The sequence below is a fragment of the Heterocephalus glaber genome, unplaced genomic scaffold, assembly GCF_053883595.1.
Source record: "Heterocephalus glaber isolate CG9 unplaced genomic scaffold, H.glaber_assembly_v1.0 deba00001569, whole genome shotgun sequence".
NCBI lineage: Eukaryota > Metazoa > Chordata > Mammalia > Rodentia > Bathyergidae > Heterocephalus > Heterocephalus glaber.
Window position 1 is genome coordinate 8,527,196 of NW_028258354.1, and position 26,863 is coordinate 8,554,058.

Consider the following 26,863-nt stretch of genomic DNA (forward strand, 5'->3'; position numbering starts at 1 on the left):
GTGGTGGTGGTGGTGGCGGCGGTGGTGAGGAATGAGTTCCAGTAACCCAACATTCTACTGGCAACTGCTATGATGAAGGGGTCAAAGATAAGAAGACAGACAAATTACCAGTGGGAAACTGCAAACAGAAGAGTCTCAACTGAGGATACAGCAGGGGATTAGAGGTAGTGTACTGGCTAAAGAGTAAGTAAAGAAAACATGCAAAGACCAGACCAAGGACAAACTAACATAGAAGGAGTGGGCTGGGTAAGGGAGAGAGGATCTGGGGAACCATGGGGAGGGAGTAAGGATGTATGTGTGCATGGGATGTGGTAGTTCAAGGGCAAACAAGAAGGAACTTTAATAAGGAGGAAGACAGCAGCATCAAAGGTGCAAAAGGGTCAAGCATGAGGACTATGTTCACAGGACTACACTAGATGTTTTACAGTTACTTAAACTCTGTATAAACTGGCTTTCTTATGGGATTGTTGTATTAGATTAGATGGCATGCGTGGGGGACTTAACAGCCCATGTAGATTCTTTCCATATCCCCGACAGTTCATGACTGAGAGCAGTGACTTTTCTTACTCATTTAGACCCTCAACACCCACACTGGGCCAAGTAAATGGGAGTTTAAGAAATGTCCATTAAATAGACAAGTAAAGAAATGCACTAAAAAATGGCAGTGTTTCCCAAATACCTCACTACCACCTTACTTCTGCTTTAATATGAAAAGTGAAGTCCATAATTCACAAATGAAATGCTTATCATACAAATGCTCACCAAGTTAATGATTAAGCAGGAAACCTTGCTTCCATTTAATGGAGTCAATAGACAAGAGTGAATGAATGGCTATCAGATCCTACACAAAGATGTTAGAGGTTGGAGGGTGAAGGGAAAGAGGGGGCTGGAAGTCAGATGGGAAGGATTCTCTCAAGAAAATAAGAGAGAGAAGAAAAAAATCAAGATATCAATGTATTTGTGTGTAAGCTGTAAAATATAAAAACAAAACCAACAATCCCACCCATAAACTCCATTATGGTATATCTATTAAAACTTTTTATTTAAATAACTCCTAAAGCTGATATTATGGCACATGTACTTTTCATATAAAATCAATATATAAAATGCTGTAACCAAGTCCACATCCAAATTATTATTTTTAATAGATTGGAAGGAACTTCTCTAGGTACAAAAATTATCTTTTCACAACCAGAATCAATATTTGTTTGAATAGCTAAAGTCTAAAAAAGGACAATTTTTATTAAAAATTCTTTGAGTACCCAATTGCTCACATGCTGTATATGGACTAGAATGTGAATGATGTTCGAAGGGCTTAAGAGAATTATTAGTGCAATCCAAAAGGAGAAGAATCCTACAGTATACAATGTCCATGTAAAAATGTTGTTCATAGCAAAGAATTCCCCTGGTGCTCAGGGAAACATTTATTTCGCACTGTAAATAATGGTATTACTTATCATGTTTTCCAACACAAGAAAATCTAATTTTAAAAGTATTTAGTCATCAGGGAAAAAAAAATCAAGGTAGAGTGTGGAACACCAAAATATTCTGCTAGGGAACAGGTCATATTGCCATTAATGTTAGGGGGAACGTTCTAGTCAGTTTACTCAGTTAATCTCTTACAATTATATTAACAGCATTGGTCAGTATTTTTTTTCTAATTAATTTCATTGTTTCATCTTTTTGTTTTCATTCCCTCTGCAGCTCCCTGAGTGAGGAATGAATACTAAATTCGCCAGCACTTTCTCATAAAAAGTGGACTAAAGTGTACTTTAAAGTGTACCTTTTATCCAAGAAATTTGGCTAATATGTACATGCCTCATCACCTCCCACATTCATGAGGGAATATACACGTGTGCACACACATGTACACATCAATTACAAGCATGCTGTCTGCAATCATGAGGATCTGAAAGATGTGTTTCTGCAGACTTCATCCCCTGAAGGATTCACTGACATTAAAACACACTTTTCTATTTCTTATAAAACTGTGTGCAACTAGAACAGATTCTAAAAATAATTGCTTCCCTCCTCTCCTCCCTAGAAGCCAAAATAGCACATTTATTTTTTCCTACATACACCACCTACTCCTCTTTAAAAGATGTTTCACAAAATCTTAGTACTGAAAGGAACATTAAAAGGACCATCTGGGTGGTTCTTTTACTATCAGATTAAACATGATAAATGAAGTCAATAAAGATATATTTACCATTGAATTTACTGCCTTTTCCCTTAAGCCCTCAATCTTTCAAATTAGCTTAAGTTTTTTACACTCTAGGTAAAAAATAAAAATGCATACATATTTTTTTTAAAAACCTTAAATTTTGTGCATTTTTTTCACAAATCAGTGAAATCATGAGAAAAACTGCCTACTGCTTTGTGTTAAGCAGCAACTTATTTGGAATATTTTTCTATTTTAGCTGCCAATGAACTTCAAGACATAAGTCTAGAATAGCTTACTAGCAAAACACATCCACACAGTATCACTGCTTTCAAGTAAGGTTTAAAGAATCACTTCGACTCAGAAGATTCAATTAATATGATGAATAATTTATTTGCTAAAGGAAGGGTCCAGATACCTTTCATGAAAACTTTCTACTTAGTAACTGAGTTACTGTATTCTGTGCTGCGCTTGCTTTAATATTACATTTAAACTAGACTTATCTCTAAATCAAAGAATAGATCCAATTTTTAAGATTTGAGATTTTATTTTCTCCTTTTTGTTGCAAGGGAAGAGTGAAAGCAGAGAAGGAATAGAGATATGTGTGAAATGAGACCGATTCAACTGGAAAGAATTGGAAGGAAGAAAATTATATTGCCTAGAATGGTTGTCATTTGATCTGAACATCCCACACATGACTCAACTTGAGGGTCAGTCTTTGTTTCCTACCAATTTTCAGGTTGCAAAACGAAAAAGCAACAGCAGTCAGCACAAGTACGCAAGTGTTGGGTAGTTTCAACAGGACCTGGCAGCTCCCCGTAGCCGGGTTAAAATATGGTTCTGAGCACATCGATAGTAGTGTCAGTCACAAATAATAAGATTCTCCATGGTTTTAGTATCCGGGTCTCATCCTGGTTTATTCTGAGAACAAGGCCATCTGCCAGCCAGGCAATGAGGAAAAAGGAAAAAAAACCCGTAAAACCACACACACAACCAGTACTGCCTAGCATTGCCGCCTGCTGGTTGCTATGGAACTGCATGCTCATTCTTTCCTGAAGGAACTTCCTGTTCTAACAAAAAAACAAGGACAAAACAAAATTCTAGTTTAAAGGCAGACATCCAAGTTCCTGACTTACCATTATTATGCTAGGATATTTTTTAAATCAGGATTTATAAACTACAAATAAACTTTGCTTTCATTCTCTTCCTTTTCATCGCAAGATCATTATATGGCTTTTACCAACAAAGCCAACCTGCTTGCTATTTCCAACCATTTACTGAGTAGTAGGAAGATGTATGGTAGATTTACAAGCTAAAATATTCCCATTTCCTCCCTTCCTTCCTAATAATCAAACTTCTAGAACACTCTCACCATGGCAGGGAATCTACACTTGCACTGAAAAAGAAATAGGACAGGATTATATCTTCCTGGCTCAAACCAACTCAAACTCAGTAGGTGACAGGCTAAATGGCTAACCACTGCTGATGTGGTTCTGATTCCTTGGAAGGCAAAGGCCTTTGTCATGACCCTGGCACTGGAACTGACTTCCTCTGGGAATCAGAGATACTGTCTAGTTAACAATTTGTTTTGGAAGGTGGGGAAATAGGGAGATTTGAAACTGGAATTTAGAAGGGATTTATCTTGTTCATATTGGCTGTCCTGGGCCAAGGAGCAACCTAAACATAAAGGGTGACAAAATTTAGCTGCTAAGCCAGCCACTGTTACAAAGCATCATAGAAAAGTAGAGTGGAAATAAGTCAAAAAGTTCCAGAGATTTGTGTCCTTTAGAGGCCATGGATTGTTTTCCATAGTGGATACAGGAAGAATTGGGTACAGAGCCTTCTCTCTAGGAGGGAAGATCCAACAAGACACAGCAAGGGAGTGGTAGGGCAAACCTACCTCTGACAGCATGTGCAGTAAGTATTAAAGGACCAGTGGTCAGAGGTCACCTTCCCCACAAGTCCCATGCTGTGCCAGGCAACCCAAGGATCAAAGATGAAATGTTTTCAAAGGAGCTTATATCATTTGGTGAAACTACTACCATCTCCCCTTATTCAAAGCATGTTTTTTCTCTGTTCTGAGAGTCTGTGTTTTGTAAATAGTATCTACTGTTTCTTCTAAATAGTACCTACGTGATCTGGCTTGGTGTTTCTGAATATCTTTAACAGATGGTCCCATTCAGACTACTGGTGTATCAACATTACACAATCTCCTTCAATGTCATTAGAACACCAAAACAAATGAGATATGGCATACCTCTATATTCCTATAGTGTGTAACTAGAAATGTCCCCAGAGAGATTTTACCTTTTACTTCCATTCTCTGTGATGCTAGAAGGGGAATGTTGATTATAAAATGTAAGCTTAATAAATACTAGCGACTGAGAAAAGCATGGGGCGGGGGGGAGAGGTCAAGAATAATTTCACATTATTGAATATATTTCACAATATTGAATACTATAAATAAAGCAAACCCCCAGAGAAGGGGAAGCTTCACCTTTAGGGATACTGTAAGTGATACTCTATATCTCAGGAGTGATAGCTGCAGGGATGGCATCAATGAAACAAGTCACAGGCTTCAGTCCTGGTCTTTAGGGACTGAAAGTGAAAGAGAAAACAAGAGAGCCACAAAGCTGAAAGACTTACTTGGCAATCTTAGTTGATAATTAATTTTCCTAACATTGGAGATCAGAATGGCACAAACCCTGCATTACATAAAGAACACCTCTAGCTTTCCTCCTAGACAGGAAAGCTAAAAAGTGGCTGGGGATTGTGGGAAGAAACAGTTTAGGAATGGCCTGGAAATTCCAAAGCCGCTCCTCTCTGGAAGGGCTGGAGAGGAGCCACCAGATCAGGTCAACAAGATAAGGAAACTGTATGTATGCTGGGCATCCCTCCCCACAAATCCAAGCTTTGCTTTGAGTCAGTGACTCTCAAAATACTAATACTGAGAGGAGGAAAAAATATTTCACATGAGTTGACAATGGCCTTTCAGGCTATTATTTTGAGACCACATGGTATAATTTGTGTTGTCAGTTCTGAAGCTCAACCTGAACAACTGAATGATTAAGTTGGGCAGGATTTCTATGAAATTAGAGCTTCAGAAGTCCCTAACGAAACAAAGAAAAACAACAGTACCTCTCTGTGATTATGGTAAACATAAGACTTATCACAAAACGGGGACACTTCTGAGTGTAAAAAAGGGATATTATTAATAATTACCCCGGGCCAGGGATTTAGCTCAGTGGTTCTGCCACCTGCCTCGCAAGTGCAAGGTCCTGAGTTTGATCCCCAGTACAAAAAAAAAGAAATTACCCTGGGACAACAGGCTGAGACTCTGGAAAAGCATGAGATATAGACATCCTATCCAGCATCAAGAGAACCAAAGAACTGCAGGCATGTTGGGGGACAGAAACAATCTGCAGGAAACAGTGTGAGGAGGAAGCCAGGGCTGGGGGAATGGACTCAAAAGCAATGAATTTGGAGAAGAGATATGGCTTAAAGCTAAAAGTTCTCCCAGGCTGAGCATTCCTACTTCAAAGAGCCAAAAGCTGAAATGCTCCAAAATCTGAAACTTTTTGAACAACAACATGACACTACAAATGGATATTTCAACACTATGGAACTTTGCCTCATTTATAGTTATTAAACTATTGTATAAAATTATTTTCAGGTTACTTATATGAATTGTTTATGAAACAAATAAATTTCAGGCTCACACTTGGGGCCAATAATGGTTTAGATTCACCCAAAACTCTCATGCACTCAGAGGAAGGGCTTTGGGGATGCTATGCTTAGCAGTAGATCCATCCACTGGTGAGTTCAGCAGCTGAGTGTGCTGCTGGAGGTGGGGCCTGGTTAGAGGCATTGGGGACCTGGAAGGGTTTATCTCCCTCCCTGGCTTCTCCCCATGCTCTCTACTTCCTGGCTGCCATGATGTGAACAGCCGTCCTCCATTATGCCTTGCTGCCACACTGTTTCTCCCCTGGAGCCAGCCGCCCATGCATGGACTGAGTCCTCTGAAACTGAGGCAAAATAAATCCCCCTCCTCCTTTAAGTCCCGAGTTCAGGTATTATCTCTCATGGATGAAAAAGTGACGAGGACGGGGCCCATCCCATCCCTAAGTATCCTCTTTATGTATGTGCAGATATCCCCAAACCTGAAAAAAACCCCCGAAATCAGAAACCCCTCTAGTTCTAAGCATTTCGGACAGAGGATACTCAGCATGTAACACGCTATGCTGCAACAGGTGGGTTCCACTTAGCCTGTCTAACTCACCTTGAGTCATTCCTATTCTTGCATCTATCTTCTAACTACACCAGATGCCAACTTGTTGGTTTGGCCTACCCAGGTTCTGTCTTTGATGTGGTTCTTCACGCAGTTTCCTAAGCTCAGAGCACTCTCCCAGGCCCTCCTGGTTTTTCCCTCACCATCACTTTCCTTCACCTCTTTTCCAGATTCTCATTTTGCCCGGTGTTTCCCCTCTCAAGCCTCCTGCCATTTATTTTACTTGTTAAATACATGGGTTTTTTCTCATCTTGCTCAATGCTCTACTCCCATTCAGGTCTGAATTTAGTTGGTTTTCCACAAATATTTACTGATTGAATTAATTAAAAGTGAAGCTGAGTGTGGTAGCACACATCTGCAATCCCTGCACGTGGGAGGCTGAGGCAGGAGGATCATTGCAAGTTTGAGGCCAGCCTGAGTTACATAGTCAGACTGTCTCAAAACAAAAAAAGTGAACCAACCAATTTGCATATTTATGTGTGTATGTGGTGTGTGTGTGTGTTGGCAACTGATTTTTAAAAAGTCAGCCTAAGGCTGAAAAAAGCTGAAATACAAGCATGAGGCTTTTGATTATTTTTCTGAATGAAGCTCTGAACTAAAACTGTTGCTAGCAATCTTGACCCATTAATGGATAGGAGCAGCCTAAAACCCACGTGGAGACCAGAGTTGATGTGACATTGGCCCCTAGTGGTTGAAACTGAGAATACAGCCATTCCCAGTAGAAGACACCCTGTGGCAATTATATGAAGGTAATGAAACTTCCAGAATTTTCTTCATGTTTTCACGTCCATGTAAGCTGACCTTTTCCTCCATAACAGGGAGAGCCCACCATCAAATTGTTGCCTCATTTAAATACTTAGCATTGTGTGCCTCAATGTCTGGAAACACATCAGCATACAGATGAAAGGCAGTGTACAAAATTTTATACCAAGCCTTAGTAGGAGTCAGCTTTCCTACTCTTAATTCCTTCTTTTCTAAACAGCTTTTCTAGCTTCCGAGGTTGTTGTAGTTTTTTTTTTTTTAGGGATTGCAGAATTGCAGGCTATTGGACACCTCAGGTAAAGGTGTATCTCTAAGTACCTACTGATCAAAAGGTAAATACTATGTGTGTGACAGGAGAGAAAAGCTGAGATCACACAAGGGATGAGTTTAAATAACAAGCAGCTACAACTATGAGGTATTATCTACTTTTCCTTACAAACAAATCCAATGGCAATGTTCATGGTTACCCTCTGCTTTCCTCCTCTTATTAGCAGATGACCTGACACTGTGAACGCCTCCAATGTGCACACTGAACATGAGGCTCCAGTGAGATGCTTGCAGCTGCTCTGCTTCACCAGATACTTGTTATCACTTTTTAATCTCCAGGTTTTAAGGTCGCTGCCTTCCCTTTGCCTTACTCAAGTCCTTATAAACATTCTTAAGTAACCCTTACTCTTTATCTGGAGGCTGGGTTCTGCTCAGGAAAGAAAATCTTTGGAGCCACAATAATTGCCTCAGTAAAAGGTGAGCTCAGAGAGGGGAGGAGGTCACAGAGGACAAAGCCCAGGGACCTCCTCTGTGCATTCCTCAGCACGGGATTGTAAGAGCTGATCCTGAGAGCGGTGGCATCGTCTGCTGGAGCAAATTCGTAAATTCTCCAGAGCATAGGAAGGGTTCTACATTCCCGCAACAAACCTGTTCAGATCTGAATGCACAAGCAAATCCATGTGTTCAGGTAAAACAAAAGATTCTCGAATACTGGCCCCCCTGGGTTCTACTCTCCTGGCCTGTCTTTTCAGCTGTGTGAATCACATTACCAGCCATCACCAAATAGCTCTTCTAGATCAGCTTGGCATATAGACAGTACTTTTGAGCACTTTACCAACAATGCTTCCCCAAACACCTGGACTGCACACACAGGTGCAAACCAGATGTCAACCATTTCGATGAATTCGGACTGTACCAGCTGGCACTGACAGGAGTTTGATGAAAAGGAAGCGATAAGACATACATTTCATAAGCCAGGCCTTCATGCACTAGCCCTTGCTTTCATCATTTTTTAATTTTTGGCAGCACTCATGCCAGGAACTCTCAACTCAGTGCCAACTTTTACTGAGAATGGGAGTCCTGTTATAAAGGTGAGACATGCAGGGGGAACGGGGCTGGAACATCTTTCAAAAGGAAAGGATTTGGGTAAGTGACTGTCCACCCCTAGGCTCAGGATGGTCAGCGGCACCTACCATCTCCTTGAAGGCGCTTTCCAGGGCCCCGATGACCAGGCCCTCGTGCGGGATCTTCTTCTCAGTGAAGAAGCGCGTGGGCGGGGTGCTGGGCGAGCCCGGGGCGCCCACCCCACCGCGCAGGGAGGCGGCTCTCGTCAGAGTCCTGCTGTTGGCGGGCGTGTTCTCCGGCTCCTCGCCCAGGCAGGTGGGCGGCAGGACGGCTGAGTTCTTCAGGATCTCCACGATATCCTGGAGCTGCTCTGTGACATGGTGCTGCAGCAGTCGCGATGCCACCACAGCGGCCCCGGACCCCGCGTGACCATCAAACAGCGACCAGTAGTGGCAGGAGACACCCTCGGACTCCTGGTGGGAGAGGGAAACGGGGAGGCGTGAGGACCTGGGTAGCCTCGAACCAGGGCGCTGCTGGCTCTGTAAGGTTTGCAGGGCCCAGTGCTTGTACTCGGTGTTTCTGTTTACAGACTGAAAATAGCCGGGATTAAACATTGCAAATGGGCTCCCAGATTACTTGTTGTTGCTATCATCACCCAAGGGAGGAAGTGGTCCCTGCCTCTCCACATAGGGAGAAGCCCAAAGTATTATATACTTGGTTACTACCTGAGAAGGCAAGTTCAACTCTACTGTGATGTGTGGGTTTGTGATGAAATGCTGTACACACCGGAGCCTGCACAAGTCTAGCTTAAATATCTAACTTCTTACCTCTGTTCTGGTTCAACCCGTCTGGGTTTGGCTTGGAATCTTTACAAATACTAAACCCTTTTTGTAAGTAATAAGTAGACCCATTCCCCATCAACCCAGGCCCTTCACTCTCAGATAACTGTTCCATCTTCCTTGGTCTACATCCTGAATTCTTAGAACACGTTTTCCCCTAGTCACGGACTCTAGTGGAATCCTCACAAGATGCAGCGAGTTCAGATCTGCTTTTTGTACCTCCTCCTCCTTGATCCAGCTGAGGTCACTGGTATGTTTCTCTTCCTGAATCTAGGTACCCCCCGAGTTTCCTCCTCTACCACGGGTTCATCATCTGCCAGTGGATTTCTAGATGACTTCAGGATGAGCACTTTTAGAAACCAGGTTTAAATTATACATGCGTAAGATCTTAGCCCTAAGGAAAAAAAGGAGCTTAACTATAAGTGACAGAATAGAGTACCCAGAAATAAACCTACATGTACATGGTAAACCAGTCTTTGACAGGAGTGCCAGGACTATCCATTGAGGAGAGCAGTTTGTTCAATAAATAGCGTTCAGGGCATGAGCAGTGCTGCTCCGAGCCTGCCAGCCACGGTCTCCGGCGCCATTTATGCCATTGCCCCTGTCACTATGGCCCATTACAAAGCCGCTGACTCGAAGCGCGAGCAGTTCCGGAGGTACTTGGAGAAGTCGGGGGTGCTGGACACGCTGACCAAGGTGTTGGTAGCTTTATATGAAGAACCAGAGAAACCTAATAGTGCTTTGGATTTTTTAAAGCATCACTTAGGAGCTGCTACCCCAGAAAATCCAGAAACTGAGCTGCTTCGCCTAGAATTGGCAGAAATGAAAAAGAAATATGAAGCTACTATAGAAGAAAATAAAAAACTGAAAGCAAAGCTTGCTCAGTATGAACCACCTCAGGAGAACTGTGCTGAATAGGATTCTTCTCAGTTGAAAAGACACTGAAAAATGGTTTTGTATGACTGGAATAGTTTTATAGTATATAATCCTTTCTGAACAGATGCTATAAAACTTTTAATATGTTAAATTCACCTGTCACACTTTAAATGTTATAAACACATATACTTAGAATCACCAATAAAAACAATATAACTTTAAAAAAAATAAATGGCGTTCAGATAGCTAGAATCTATGTGAAGTGTGACTGCAAAACATGGTGAATGTTTAAATTAAAAATAATTATTCCAGTGTAAGACACATTGCCATTAATCCCCCTCAAAATACTCCCTCTCACTTCATACACACTTAGCCCATCACTTCCCAAAGCAGTCCTTTTTTGTGTGAATGTATTTAATTTGCTGCCATGTCTGCCTCGATGTCCTGAGTCAATTCAAAATGTTCACCTTTCATGATCAGTTTGACTTTAGGGAAGAGTGAGAAGTTACATGGTGCCAGGAGATCCAATGAATAAGTGGATGAGGACATACCATAATGTTTTTATGAACCTGCCTTTCTATTATTGAATGGCACGCAGCAGCAGCATTCACCATATTTTTGATCACACATAATAAAGATAGTCATGCAAGAAAACTTTCAGAACTGCTTCAGAAAGTGGCAAGAATGATAAGATAATTGTGTTCAAAGTGAGAGGGTAGTATTTTGAGGGAAATTAACACCAATGTGTTTTTTTACTGTAATAAATGTATCAAAGTTAAACTTTCACCTTATATTTTGATCTTATCATATATCCAAAAGGTTGAAATTGGACCATTATATCATGTAGTAAATTAACTCAAAATGGTGAAGATTTACAAGACCTGAAACCATAAAACTTCTAGAAGATAACATAGAGAAAAAGCTCCTTGACACTGGTCTTGGAATATTTTGACTATGACAGCCCCCCCACCCCAAAAAGAGAAAAATAAAAATTTTTTAAAAGTGGCACCATATCAAACTGAAAAGCTTTTGCCTTCAATAAAATGAAAATTCAACCAAGGGAATGGGGAGAAATCATTTGCAAACCACATGTCTGATGAGAGGTGAAGGACTTGAACAGACATTTCTGCAAAGAGGACAATGGCCAACAAGAGAATGAAGAGCACTCGGCTCCAACACCTTCCAGGAAAACCAGTGAACTGGGAGTTAGAGAGACCTTCCCCATTCAGAGAAAAGGCAGCCATGGAAAACCCACAGCTAACATTATCCTCCATGGTGGAATGCTGAATGTTTTCCCCCAACAGTGGGCAAAAAGCAAAATATGTGCTCCCAGCCCTTTCATTTAAAATTGCACTGGATATCCTAAATGAACAGGAGAAAGAAAAAGCTTAAATATTGTAAAGAAAAACAAAATTGTGTTTATTCTGGATTTAAGCACTTTGAGTAGGGTGTGTCTTGGTGTCATTGCTTGTGTTCTGTGTGTTCAGTTTCTCAATTTTGTGTTTAGTTATTGTATTTGGAAAACTTGAAGCAATTATTTTTTTCCCTCCTTGGTCCTGAGGATTGACTGCGCATACTAGGTGAATGCTCTATCACTGAGCTATGCCACAGTCCCTCAACCTTTCTTTCTTTTAAACATACTTTTTTTTTTTCTCTTTCAAAGAATCTAATTACACCTGTGTTAGTCCCTGGAAATTCTCCCATGCTCACTTAGGATGCTTTCATTTTCTAAATTCATTCTTAATGATTCATTTTGGGAAATTTCTATTGCTATGTATTAAAGTCCATTAATGTTTTCTTAATCTTTTTGTATTTAAAAATGAACAATAGTTCTGAATAAATATTTCTCAAAAGAAGACCTGCAAGTAGCTTATAGGTGAATGAGAAACTAGTCAACATCCCTAATCATCAGGGAGACACAAATAAAAGTCATAATGAGATATAGGCTCCCACCTGCAAGGATGGCTAGTATTAAAAAAAAAACAAAAACAGATAAATACTGATAAGGACATGGAGAAAAGGAAACTCTTGAGCATTGGTGGTAGGAATGTAAATTGGTACAGCCACTATGGAAAACAGTATGGAAGTTCCTCAAAAAATAAAAAATGGAATTACCATATCAAAAAATCACAAATCTGGTATATATCAAAGGAAATAAAATCAGTACCTCAAAAAGACAGCTGCACTTTCATGTCCGTGGCTGCCCTTACTCACAACAGCCAACATATGGAGATAACCTAAATGTTCATTAACAGATAAATGGGCAGAGAAAATGTGGTATCTGTATCTATGTATCTCTAACTATGTATCTATATCTATATATACACACATGTAATGAAATATTATTCAGTCATTAAAAGGAGGAAATTTTGCCAGTTGCAATAATGTGAATAAAGCTGGAGGACATTATGCTAAGTGAAATAAGCTGGCCACAGAAAGAAAAATACTGCATAATCTTACCTGTATGTGGAATCTAACAAGTCAAACTCATGGAAGCAGAGAGAATGGTAGTTGCCAGGGGTGTAGATAGGAAAAATGAGTGATCTTGGTCAAAGGGCACAAACTTTCAGATGAGTAAGTTCTGGGGATCTAACATACAGAATGGTGACTATAGCTAACGGTATTGTGTTGTGAAATACAGTACCTGAAAATCCCTACATACAACTGGTAGCTATGTTAGGTGACGCTGTGTTAAGGAACTTAAAGCAATCATTTCACACTGTTTATGTTTACCAAATTATCACATGGGACACCCTAATACAATTTTTTTCAATTATATCAATCAAGCTGAGGAACAAATACATGTGAAAAAATTATGATATAACTATAGGGGAAGGACATTAAATATTAAAGATTGAATAAACATTTGGGAATCTTTATTTTCCAAAAACTAATGAAGATATAGGTAAGGTGTGCGTAACATCCATTTCTGACTAGTAGTTTTATGTACACCATAGTAATGAATAGTGGAGCTTTTTTTTTTTTTTTTTTTTTTTTTAAGCTGAAGCCATTCAATAAAGTTCTGTTGGTTCATCTTAGGACACTGGAAGATGGTTAGGGAGGCAGTGAGGTTAGACCCTGGCTGGGTCAGGCACCAGCTGGGTTATCCTGGTTGTTTATCATCTCTTTGCTATGGTTTCTTATATACAAAATGCATATGATAGTTACCTTAGGTGAGGAGACAATATGGGAGGGTTAAAGAGCAATATATGTCAAATGAGCAGCTAAGTAACACAGATGGAGCATGCATGCATGTATATCTATTCTTCTTACTACCCATTCTGTTTGGGGCAGCAATGTGCCCATTAAAACACCTCCCAGACTCCCTTGCAGCTCTCTGTTGTCACATGATACACTGACCAGAGAGGACCAAGTGAAAGCCTCCCGGAGGCACTACCAGGAAAGCTATTGTTTTCCTGATTAAAAAAAAGGCCAGCTTGACTGGCCTTGTTCTTTGCCTTTCATTGTGCCCTTTTCCTCCCTAAACCATGTCACGGGAGACAGTCCTAGAGGTGAGGTAACCCTTTGCAGGCAACCAACAGCCAAAAGTGGCAGGCTCAGGCAGGTGGGACAGGCAGTCAGAAGCCTGGCCCTGACTTTGCTGAGGATGCTACACAAGTCCTGAGCAGTTTTACCTATAGGTTTGTCATGCATGTTTCATAACACTGAGATAAACCATGGTTGTTAGTTCCTATAAGGACAGCTGGGGACTTGGGGGGGGGTGTATAGTTTATGTACTAATTGGGACATGGCACACATAAGAGGCAAAGTAAGTCAGACACAGGCAAAGAAAGAATTACAAGTAGTAGAAATGGGTACCAATCTGCAATAAAGCTGATAACTCACACTGAGGCTCTTAATTCAGGGAATCTGTGAGTGGGGTCGGGGGAGCCAATGAATCTATTTTCACAAAGCTTTGAAATTCAGCTTTTCTTTCTAGTAGGGGGTACAATAGTATAAGCAGTACCTGAACCTGGTTGTCAACAGAATCAATGTGCTGCCATTCTAAATAACTTAAGTTACTGTTTATGTTCACCACTACTTTGCAATAATAGCTGTGATTAAACCCATAACTAGCTCCTGTTATCTGCTGCATTAATAAAGGGATGATGTCATATTATAAATTTAAGTTTTTGATAACCATGTCATTTCCTCGATATTTTCATATGTTTTTATCTTGCCTTATTTGCATTTAAAGACATAATCATGGTGAGTCTCTGGGCTTCGCTGTTCTGCACAGCAGGTGAGAAGCACCATCCTCCAGCTCCGTCCTGGGAAGGGGTGGAGGAGGTGGCCCGTGCCCTGAAGCAGCAGCTACATAACCCTACCCCACCTCTCAGCAAAGGGTGGTTCTTCTCCATGCTGAAAAAGGAAGGCATGTCAACCAGTTAGTTTGACCAGCCAGTGGCCAAATCAACCCTGGCAACCCACCCTGTGACCCAGTCTAACCCTTCTAGTAGGCTGGACAGCCCTATCCTGGGGCACACTGGCCTTCCCAACCGGATGTACCCTCAAAACCAGGGAAGAGGGGCAAAACAAAAGGGTTTCTTGCTCTTTACATACAATTCCCCAAAGGGCTCAAGGCCACCAAAGTAAAACCAGGTGAGTGATGAAGGGGGAGTGCTATCAGGATCCAGGCCCAGATTTTGTTGTATTGCACTTTATCACGTTTCTAGTGTCATGGTTTAGACCAAAGAACAGCAAATCCCGTGAAATGAGCCCTGCAATGGAGTCCTATTACATTTTCTAAAAAAGCAAGTTTCAAGTTTTTTGGACAACATATCCAGCCATTCTTTTAGCAAGGGAAAGCATTCCATAGCTACCGCAACAATGCTCAGTTGATAAAATGAGGGAAGTGCAAGCAGTCAAGATGAAACCTGAATGGACTTTTGATGTGGGGAACCCTCTCTACCACAGTGCTAGGAACTCTAGTACAGCCTACTTTTTTTAGTGCAGTTAATAATTCTTGCAGCTGAAATCTACAAGATAGAATTTTTTTCACAAAGAAAGTTTGTTTTTACTAAGGATGGAATCATCTAGCAGTGGTTGATGCTGAGGCCAATCCCAGACCAGTTAAGTCAGTAACTCTGAAGTTGGGATCCTAGCACTGACCTTTTTGAAAGCTCCCCTGGGGCGATTTGGATGAGTAGGCAAAGTTGAGAATCTCCAATCTTCATGCACAGGAGGGCTGTTAAGCAGTTGAGAGGCCAATATGAAAGTCTCAGATCAGCCATCAGTTCACTAGATGACCTTGGGTAAGTCACTTACATCTCTCAGCACTGACCAGACCACTGGTGTCCTCACTATGGTCCCTGGTTGGGAAATGAGCCTTAGGAAGGTTGAAACAAAGTAGATGTGACAGTCTTGAATCCCCTTGACTCTTATTTCAACCACAGTGGCAGTTTTATTAGTTATAAACATGAGGCTTTTGAAAAAGCTTTTGGTCAAAGAAAGGACTCACCTGTTTAAAATTTTTTTGAAATGCTTTAATTAGATAAAACTAAAGTTCACCAACAGAATTCCAAAGAGTCAGTGTACTGCTGGCCAGGGGAATGTGAGTGAGTGATACACTGTTTGAGGAAATACACTGGATACCTAGATTCCAGCTCAGCTGTTCCAGAGTGAAAGACCCTAAAGTCAGAGAAACATCCAGTTAGGATCTATGGGAATCACTTCATCATGTCACAAATTTTATATGGCAGGCAACATTCTAAACACTTTACTAATATTGACTCATTTAATTCTTACTTTGCACAGGGTGGTTATTATCCCCACCTTACAAAGAAGGATAATGAGGGACATAACATAACTGCATTAAGTCACCACCTTGTAAGTGATACAACAGAGTCCAGAGTCCACGCTCTCAGCCACCAACCCCAATGCTCAGCTGAACCCCAGCACATGCCTTGCCTGCTCCAGTGGGAACACTTGCCTTCATGTCCTCTTGTGGTTGTCACCCATTTCTCCACTCTGCAACCTGAGTTGTGACCAGTGTGGTTTTATTCTAAAACACAAAATCTGATCCTACTTCTTTTACTGGCCTGATGGCCTATAGGATAGCTCCCAACTGAGTCCCCAGTGTGCAATCACTGATCTAGTTTCTGATGATCTTGCCATATTCTGGCCCTTATACAAATTCCACCCATACCAAACTCACACCACGCAGCAAATCGTAACTACCATCTCTAATTCCTTACCTGACTTCCACCTGTCCTTGAGTAGTCAGCCTAAATATCATCTCTTCCTGGAAGCTCCCTGGTTCTGGGAACACGAGGGGCAGTGGTCTTGCAGATTAGGGATAGCTGGGGTGAGATGCCAGAGCCTGTCGATGCAGGCTAAGGAGCCTCCATGCCCTGCCTTGTGTTCCCCGTGCACTGCAGTGCCTCAGCCCCTAAGAGAGCTATAAAAGCTGCACGGCCAGAAGTAGACACTGGAGTGCAAGGGGCCCCAAAGACTGTCAGGGGCAAAGGGAGCCTGGGTAGGGTGGCATTAATGTACCTGCAGAGGAGACCACCAGGTTAGAGCTATGAGAATGGAGAGGGCCCTATGGTGTTTGAAATGTAACCAAGACATTACAGAGAATAAAAATCTGTTTTCAAAAGAAGCATGATCAAGCAGAATGTGAACAACTATTTGGAAAAGGATAAGAGGGCTCCTCCTCTTTCACCTTCTTCTTTCTTTAAAACGATGCTACCAGCTGCTGTATGGTAATCAGGAAGTTTTGATGGTTTGGTGTCAGAGCCGAGAACCTGAGGAGTGAGCATCTCCCTACACCAGTATCTAGGGCCTCCACTGACTCAGGGGTCTTAACCACAAATAAAGCAGCCAGGGTGATCCAACCATGACCTTCAGGGACTGGCATGAAGGATCAAAGTTGATAAACATAATGCTTTCAAGGCATCTTAAATCTGCAATTTCACTGCAAATACACCTGTGCTGTTTCACTGTTTATCACCTTTACTGATTGCCTATTGCCCTTAAGATAGTACTTGGTCTCCTGGATGCTGACATGGCTCACCACCTTCCAGTGATCTAGCAGCTACTCACTCTCTGGATCATCTCTTGCTCTTTGACAGTGGTGCTGAGCCCCTCTCTGACTCCCTCTGTGCCATTTCTGTTACCTCTAGCACTCTGACCACTTGTACTTTTCTTCTGTCTGCTACACTCAGTCCTAACTCTCCACGTGGGAAACCACTGAACCTTTAGTTTTTGGTAGTAACATGACTCCCCCCATCAAGCTGCTGGGCCACCTTCACTGCTCTGCACCTCCTACGGCAGTGTTTAGGGCTGGTGGTACTGTCTGTGTCAAATTCTGTTCAAGGAGAACCACGTGTTTCACTCACTTTGGAATTCCTAGTCAGAATCTTGTAGGAAAAACATGCTCAGTAAATATTTATTAAATATACAAAGAAAGGAAGGGAGGAGAATGATTTTTTCCATGTTTTTATTTTTTTCAAATAAAAAATAATATTCAAATATAATAAAAATAAATATATAAAAATAAATATATAATAAATATAAATAAATATTTAAAAATAAAAATATTCAAATAAAAATAGCATAAGTATAACAAACCTATCCTATTCAGGGATTGGGGCTGACTTGATTTCTATGATGGTTACACTTAATTGTCAACTTGATTGGTTTAGGAGCTGCCTAGGGGATTAGTAAAGAACACTTCTGGGTGTGTCTGGGTGAGTCACTGAGGCGTGACTTTGGGTCTATATCTGGCCTATTCCTCTTTGCCACTGTTGCCCTTTTTCTGCTTCCCAGGCAACATAAGCTGAACATCTTTGCTCTGCCATATCATTCCACACTGATGTTTCTTCCTTGGAATCAGCCAACTAGGGACTGAACCCTTGACGCTGTGAGCCAAATTCTACCTCTTTTTTTAAGTTGTGGGTATAAGGTATTTCTCAGCAACAGGAAGCTGAGGAATACAATCTCATTATTTATACAGGCAGGACTGTGTCCTCTAGCTCTCTGTGGCTCCGTGTGTCATATGGATAAGCACCTGGGACCTAAGGCCCTGGTAACCTGAGACGGGCTCCAAGGACATCAAAGAAACACTGCCAGCTCTGAGCCTTATGGTCCACTGATCAGTATGAAGCATACATCCACATACCTACATACTCCCCCACTCTATCCCTTCTCCCCTAATCGAAGGCCTGTATTCTTTTCTATTTTTATTGGTACATGTTTGCATTCATACTGATTACATTCCTTGTGGGGAGTTGGTACATGTACATAACACATTAATTCTTTCTTCAATCCTCCATCTGTTGGCACCCTTCCCTTTTGCAAAAGATCTAACTCCGCATTTCCTATCTGTATTTTTTTTCAGAAAGGAAAATTAAAACAAAACAAAATAAAACAAAAAACCCCAGATTCTTCTTACTGGCAGACTGAACTGCTGAAAACCATAAACTTTCCAAGGCACTGGTTCCCACTCCCTTTCAGCTCTGTCCTGCTCCTATGGCCTGCTGGGAGGCACAATCTGCTAGTGCTTTATCCTTTGAGCCAGTAACTGAAGGAAGAAGCTGTGGCTGGGAAGCTGTGCTCTGCCTGCTCAGCTGGTGCACAGTACTAAGGAGGGCAGCGAAAGCTACGGGAGCACTCAGGTGTCCTCTGCCCTCACACGTTCAATACAAGAAGGGGAGCAGCTTCTCAGTTTGGCATTGGTTCTGAGGATACACTTTTATGACAGAGTTTCAAGGTTTACATCATCTAACAGTCCAAAGGCAACTTTGTCACTGCTATCACTACATCAACTTGCCATAGCTATTTAAAAAGTTGGACAATTTACCTAGGCAATTTTTTAAAATTCATTAAGTTTACTGGTACATTTTAGGTATACAATATGATAACATTCATCATTAGGAATTTGTACCTGTACATGATATACCTTGGTTCTTATTTCCCTCCCCATTCCCCTGCCCTCCCTTCAACCCCTCTACCCCTTCCTATTTACAAAGATTTTGTTTCCATTTTTTCCTTTTCTCGTATTTTTTCCTTATCTAACCAACTTTAAGTGAGATAAAACAACAAGTTCCATCTTTCATAATATATCTTAACATAGAAAGATGTTTTCTAAATAGAAATTTATCCATGGAACAAGGAGCTAAAATAATTTCAGATACCCACAAGCAGTTGGTACCCATTGAACCTCAATGTAATTACAGCACAACCAAAGTTGTAGAAACTAAAGTTGTAGAATCACCAGCCCACATTTTAGCCCTACTGAATCAAGAGCCTTATCATGTGCAAGCCTTATCATGTGCACCTTCATCCTGGAGCTCCACAGGTGCAGGAGGCCAGTAGGGCCACTAAGAAGGCAATGAGGTGCCCATCCCCTCCTATGGGATGTCTGCAAAGAAGTGGGGGTTCTAGACATCAGATGTTTCCTGTGCAGCGCAACAGAAACAATGAGATTCAAACAGGAAACACACAGAAAACTAAGGGTGAGTTCTGATACATTTGTACCAATTTGAAGAAAAATGAAGGCTCTGTGTTTTTTCAGTCACTGCACAGAGTCCTAAAGGCTTGCAAAGCGTCTTCATCCCTCCTCCACTTCCTCCTCATGCTCTGGACAGGGAGCACACAAATCTTGGGAGTGGGCATAGTCTACATGGAGGAGAAACGTTAGCAATCCTTTCCTATCTTTCACCTAAAAATGGAGACTGTCAGCCTTCCTACTACTCAGTTTCTCATAGACGCTAACATTGGCGCCCTCGTGTGGTAGGTAAATGGCATGCACGGACATTGTGCTTTCCCACATCCATTAGCTTTGGTGCACTGTGACCTAGCAGTGCGTCCTACCTCCCCAGTGGCATGGTGGATTATATTACTAACTTTTAAGCCAAATTATCTCTCACATAGTGGACACCAGGTTTTTAAAGTGTTTTTGCAAAGAAATTGCTAATGGTATACATAAACAAATAAGAACAAGTCACTAGCACTTTTTACCTCCAGTAATGACAAGATAGTCATATCTGACAATAATATCTAGCCAAAAGAACCAAAATGCTCAAGGAGACACTTGAAATATGAAATTAATATTCGCTATTGTTAATGATGAATTGTGCCTTGAAACATTAGCTAATGATAGCATAGAGTTTTGCTCTTAGGCAGTAATGAGTTACTTTGAAAAAAATACTCAGAACAATGCTCGGCACATAATGAACACCATATAATTGTTAGTTGTTATTATTTTACAATATGCCTTTAGGTTATTGTTTTGAAAATCTATATACTTTAGTAAATGTAAAATGATTATATGCAATACATAGTCATGTGATTATATACCAATAAATGATGCATTCCAAACAACCGTTTTTAACTCTATTCTAGAAATAGTTGTTCTAATAAAAAAAAATGGTGCTCGTGGATACTTTCTATGAAGACACCATATGGCACACATTTGATACTCATCTTTTTTTCCCTACCCCATAAACTATTCTAGTATTCATACTTAAACAACTATCATATATGTGAAATCCCGGTTTGAGTGAAAGCCCATAGCTGATTTTACAAAAGGTTCATTATGAGCAGAGAATGTAAACTGTCTTTCCTTTCCCATTGCCAGAGGAAAGGGATTCATTATTTTCTACTGAGGAAACATAGAGTGGGCATATTTTCCTGATTCCCCAGTATAATCACTATATGGTTTGATTTTTATAAACTTTCTGGCTAGTTTTCAAGGTAGCACAGCCAGCGCACTAATTTAGAGTCTAGAATATCTGTTGCAGACATTCCTTTCACAGAGCCGCCATTCTGCAGGTTCTCATCAGATCCTCAAAGTGACACACTAGAGTAAGATGAAGCCAACGAAGGAGCAGAGGTGAGGGAATCACGAAGAACTCCACAACAGTCCTTCCCTGGGCCTATGCCCCATTAGTGGCCAGCTGTAACCATGACCATATACTATAGTTGGCTTTTTACTATATTTCCCTTTTTGATTATTCAGATACCACCCCCACCCCCAAACTGGGGGAAACCCCTCAATCTTATATACTTCAATAAGTAATGCTGTTTTCTTTTCAGGAGGCAATAAGATATAGGATAACTTCTTTTTTTTCCCCCTTTGAATGGCAATTTTGTTCTATTTATCTATTTAAAGAGAGGAGGTCTTGCTATGTCGCTCAATCAGCCCTAAACTCCATGACTCAAGCCAACCTCCTACCTCAGCCTCCTTAGTGGTGGGAGTATGTGTATGTGTCATTGCCTGGTTAGGACTCATATGTCAAAATATACTGGATATATATCAAGAGATAAGAAGTGTAAAATTGACCACAGTTTTGTTGCAATGTTTTGCTGTGGTTTATTGTTGATTCAAATTATTTCAAAAAAATTCTCAAGCTATTATCTTATATATCAACAACGTCTCCCTGAATTAGTTACAGAAAGAAAGCATAAGCACTATAATACTGAAAAGCAGCTGCAAGTATTATTAGAATAACAACAACAACAGATAATTTTTGTGAAGTGTTTTGCACCTGCCAGGCACTATTCTAAGCATTTTTCATATTTTTAACTCATTTCATATTCCTATTAGGTAGGAACTATTATTTTTCCTGATATACAAGGAGAAACTGAGGTACGGTGAGGTCAAGTAACTTGTATAAAGTAAGGCCATTAGTAAGAGGTAAAGCAGGATTCAAATGCAGACACTCATTCAACCAGAAGGCTCTTTCCTCTTGCCATGGTTTATGTGAATGATGACCTTCCTCTAATTTAGCAAGAAATATGGATAATAAGCACAAAGTCAATATCATTTCGGTTCTGTTCTTTACCTGAGTTTGTTAAGACCTACTACAAAGTTGACAGAAGACTGATAACCAACTTCAGAATGAAAAGAGAAATCATCATGGAAAGGAAAAAATCTTCAATAACAAATTTTACTGAAACTGTACATATCACTAAAAGTTGCTGTATTTCTCTACTTGCTAGTGGATAAAGAGGCAAGATGTTACATTCCAGACCGAGGTCAGACTGCCTGAGCTCCACTCTTCCCAGGTCTATGCTTTAGTTTTTATAAATCAGTAAAATAAATGCAAAAAATTACATATTTATGTTTGTATTATGAGGTTAAATGAACTAGTATTGGCAAAGCACTAAGATCAGTGTTTGGCAGATGAATAGTGTGTGTTGTGTTAAAAAAGAACAAAAGAATACAGAAAAGAAAATCTCAAGAGGGACTGCTCTTGCCAACATCTTTCCACCTAAAGCTGTGGGAAGTCAGATTACAAGTAAAGCAAGAAGTTTCCATCTCAACACTATTTATTTTCCTTTAGCCTTAAGATTTGCCACAGTGGGGAAATCTATTGTGGAACCAAGATTCAGCTGAGTTCTCAGTTATCACCTACATACATCTTGGCGAAACCTGGTGTTCAGGGTAAACTAACACCCACTGAGGTAGGGACTTCAAACTCACTGTGGCTGACATCAGCCTTGTTGATTCTGGTGGTAAAGTCAGCCTGCTTAATCACTGGCAAGAGTCTTTGTCCCTGGAACTAAGAGATGAGTTTTGAAGGAAACCATTGCCTCTTGCTTCAAACAATCTACGTAGATAAGGAGAAAGTCTGTATTTTGTAGACATGCGCAGAACAGAGTGAAAATGTACAGTAAACACAGTGAGATGAAGAAAAGGCCTCTTCTATTAACTTTGATTGCTGACATCACTGCAGGGAACAAACCACCAGATAAGTGCCAAAGAGGACTGTCACTGTAGAACCAGAGCAGCTCTCATTAAATGTTTTCAGGATGAAAAGTCCTTCTTTCAGAAAATGGGTGGAAAGAAAGGTCTTCAGAGCTATTCCCCTTTCCCTCTTAACCTCTCCTCCCCCCAGTTTGATCCCACTTGCCCGAAATTCCCACAGTGCTGCCCTAGCCTCTGCTGACAGAGATAATCAGCTTTCCTCTCCCCTGCTGATGAACTTGGCCCAATGCTGACACAGCCATCTCCTGTTATTGTAATTAGACACTGAACTAACAGATACTGAAACCACACACTCTGATGTGTTTTGACTAAATTAAACAACATAAGGGTGCTCTTAAGGAAGCAGACTTGGAATGCATGTGTCCACAAGTCTAGTCTCAAGCCAAAAACAATCTGTTTTTAATAAGGAGTCCTATGTGGGGGTGGGGTAGGGATGTCTGGGTGATTGCCACATTACCTTGAATCGTTCCCACCCCAGCATCTCACAAGGACATGTACTTATAGTCTCAGTACTAAGCTTATATGATGCCCATAAGCATGAACCCTTTCCCTCCTCAGAGAACTCATCTGTGAGTATTCTGTTCCTTTTATCTCATTCGTAGAAGGACTAAACACTTGGGAACTGAAAAGCTCTCAGAAAAGCTATGTTTACCTGTGGATGGCAATCACTATGATAAATGAAAACTCTTTATAACCTTTCAAATCAAAGGAAAGAAAAATCTAGTGCTGCTGATTAATTCCCACAAATCTTGGTCTGGTTAATTAAGCACTTCAATGGGAGGCAAGAGGCTACTGGGATAAGATATTATCCTCAACAAGCATACCACATCTGTCCTGAGGGACTATCTTACAGAAGTGTCTTTTGGAAATGCTAGTATTTTAGATTCCCTTCTTTCCTAGGTATCCACTCTATATCCTCAAATAAGTAATTAGAGACACAGGAATGTTAAGAAGCTTGCACATTGTCATGAAGTGTGTGTTTCCCATATGCCCAACTGTGGGTTTATGGCTCTTCACACAGAAACTACCCAAAAGGCAATCCAGGCACAAGAAAAACTCCCCTTCATTTGTCATTGAGAAAATCCTTCTCTTCTATGCTTCACATCCACTTCAATAGAGGTCTCAAAATTTCTTTTCCTTGTTCATCAAAAGAAATGTGTTTATTTCTTGTGAAGTATATCACTACAATTTTACTTAAAAACCAACACAAAACAGATCCATTACAGAGTTAGCTGAAAGGGGGAGAAAAGTAATTCACCCAGATCCCCTGTATTTCTTCAGATACAATACTACTGTGCTGAACATTCTACAACTTTTTAATTTGTATTCATTTTAAGTTTTATGACTCCTTTCAAACATTATTTCTGTAACTCTTGACACTTATATGTGAACAGAACAAGAAATTAATTTGTTTTCTTTCTTAGAAGGCATCACTATGAAGATCTCAGCCAAAGAGAAAAAATGGCCCTCCTTCTATAAACACTATAGAAGGTAGAAGAGGTAGAACAGAATGCTGTATTTTATTTACAAAAAATTTTTTTAAAGGTTTATTTGTTTTAAGACGGAAGGTTTAAATTGACTTCTTTGGCTGAAAGAGTACTTGTAATAATGGGATAAAATAATTCTTTATGAATGGGCATGAGGGATGAGTTAATGTTGCCTTAAAAATCTTTATACCAAATAATAATTCTCTGTAGTGAGAAAACTATTACCGCTACTCATCCACCCTGCTGTCACTCAATATAAGAAGTGTCAATAAATATAAAGTCACATTTCTCTTCTGCACATCACTGATAACAAGTAAAACATTCCTATAATACTCGCTCTTTTCACTGTAAGTTTCATGTTACTTCATGGAATATTTTAGGTTTTCTTCTGTCTGCAAGGAAGAAGGTGATGTTATGCATGAAAGAACCCTTGTCAAATTCCGAATTTTGACTTGACTACATTTATTGGGGTCAAAGAGGTCAAGGAAGACAGCTCTGTTTGCCATCATCCTTTCTGCTAACTCTGTTTGCAAGTGATGGAATGATGCTGTTATTTATCCTGTTGCTCCACTTTTGCTCATAATAGTATTTGCCCCACTTTTTCCCGTAATTATCTACAACTTCAACTATAATCTTTACACTTATTAACTCCCCAAATCTAAAAATCCTCTAGACTTCTCCGGAGCTTCAAACTTTATTTCTAACTGCTTACACAAGAATTCCATCTGGAAAGGTAGAATCAGTATACTCAAAACTCAAGTCACCATCTCTGCCCATCCCTCAGCTTTCAACCTCCACCTGCTCCACAAACGCCTGCTACCCTCGACTCCTCCCTGCCTCAAGCAGCCAGTCACCTGGCCACCTCAACTGTTAGGCTCACGGCATCTCTCCTGCGTCTGTCCCTCACTCTAATTACTGCCTTACTTCAAGCTCATTTCTCACATGGATTTCTGCACAGGAGCCTCTTAACTGGCATCCTAGTCCACAAGTTTGCTCTCGTAGCCTTCCCAGCTCAGTTCTCCCCACTGCCGCCAGCCTTGAGTCACCATGTCCTTGTTGAAAGTCAAGTGGTTAAAATCCCAGCTTATTAAGGTATCTGGTAACCATCACATGTGAAGTGCTGGCTGTGCCTGCCTTACCACCTTACTCAGACTGCAGTTGACCATGTGCACTCATGACACTAGAGGGCTTGCCTCCTGTGCTCGCATGCCAGCCTCTCTCTGCACATCCATGTGTCTTCTATCAGAAACTCCCTCTGCTCATGTGATTATTATTTTGCTTTCTCTCTCCCTCTTTCCCCGCGTGTGTGCGTGTGTGTGTGTGTGTGTGTGTGTGTGTGCACGCGCGCATGCATGCATGCGCACGAGCGTGTGTGTGGATGCTGGGGATCGAACTCACAGCTTTGTGGATGTCAGGCAAGCACTATACCACAAAGCCCCAGCCCTCCCATTCACTTTGCAGGACCATGGATCCAAGGCCCCTTTCTCTAGGAAGCCTTCCATTACCTGAGCTATCCTTCTTCTCCATTGTTCACAGACCACGAGTGGCCAATCGGAGTTAGGCTTTCATAAAGACTGGGCTTTTTATCTTTAACAAAACTCGCTCCAACTATTATTAGACAAGAGGAAAGGTATAAGGAGGAGGGGAAAAGGAGTGTCAAGATGGGTAATGAGGAGACGACTATGATCTAGTTACATTATATGCATGCATGAAAATAACATTGAAACCTAGTATTTTGTAAAATTAATACACATAATAAAAATACATTTAAAAAACTTGTTCCACTGTAATGTCATTCACTCATCAATGACTTTTTCTCCTCCAGCTCCTATAGGATTGGAACTGTAGAGAGCTCATCTCTACCAAGTCAGCACACAGACTCTATGCTTAACAGGTTCACAGACAGAGTCTGTCCTGTCTCCCATATTTATTTTTTTCCTTTTATTCCAGGCCCCATCCTCTCACTATCTTTTTTTCTAGCTTTTCTGAAATACATAGTAGATTACTGTTACATGTAGTTACCTGACTGTGCAACAGACCAAGCCTTTTAACCTCACTGTGGCTCCTTAATTGCCACCATGTGTGAATTTTACTCTTAAGAGAATATCTTCCAGATGGGGGAGATCACTGGTGTCTTTGGTGTCCTCTGCCGGTGAAGTGTCCATTTGGAGTTGAAGCCAAAGACCTGCCAATGACCTGCCAGGCTGCCTCACCATACTCTCATGACCTTGCTGCAACTGGAGCCTCCAGCCACAGAGGCCTCCTTACTCTGTTTTGAGAACATGGGCTGCTCTCACTGCAAGGTCTTTACAATTGCCCAGAATGGTAACTTGTTCTTCTACCACAGAGCTGCTGTTTCAGTTCTTTTGCCCAAATTTTACCTCATCAGGGACACCTTCG

The 26,863-nt window shown here is 40.9% G+C and overlaps 1 protein-coding gene and 1 pseudogene across 9 annotated transcripts in view; one reads left to right on the forward strand and one right to left on the reverse strand.

The window, feature by feature from the left end:
• Ppm1h (protein phosphatase, Mg2+/Mn2+ dependent 1H) overlaps positions 1-26,863 on the reverse strand; it is a 334,373-nt gene that overhangs the window by 197,311 nt on the left and 110,199 nt on the right. For 8 of the 9 annotated variants that reach the window (XR_015443411.1, XM_087192356.1, XM_087192359.1 and 5 more), the window contains exon 3: positions 8,672-9,016. The exons of the other annotated variant lie outside the window; for it this stretch is intronic. Coding sequence is in view for 7 of the 8 variants with exons in the window: in XM_087192356.1 (XP_087048482.1) it covers positions 8,672-9,016 (345 nt within the window). In the remaining variant the exon portion in view is untranslated. The remainder of the gene's footprint in view (positions 1-8,671; positions 9,017-26,863) is intronic. 9 annotated transcript variants of the gene reach the window in all.
• On the forward strand, positions 9,852-10,741 carry LOC106010747 (c-Myc-binding protein pseudogene; annotated as a pseudogene).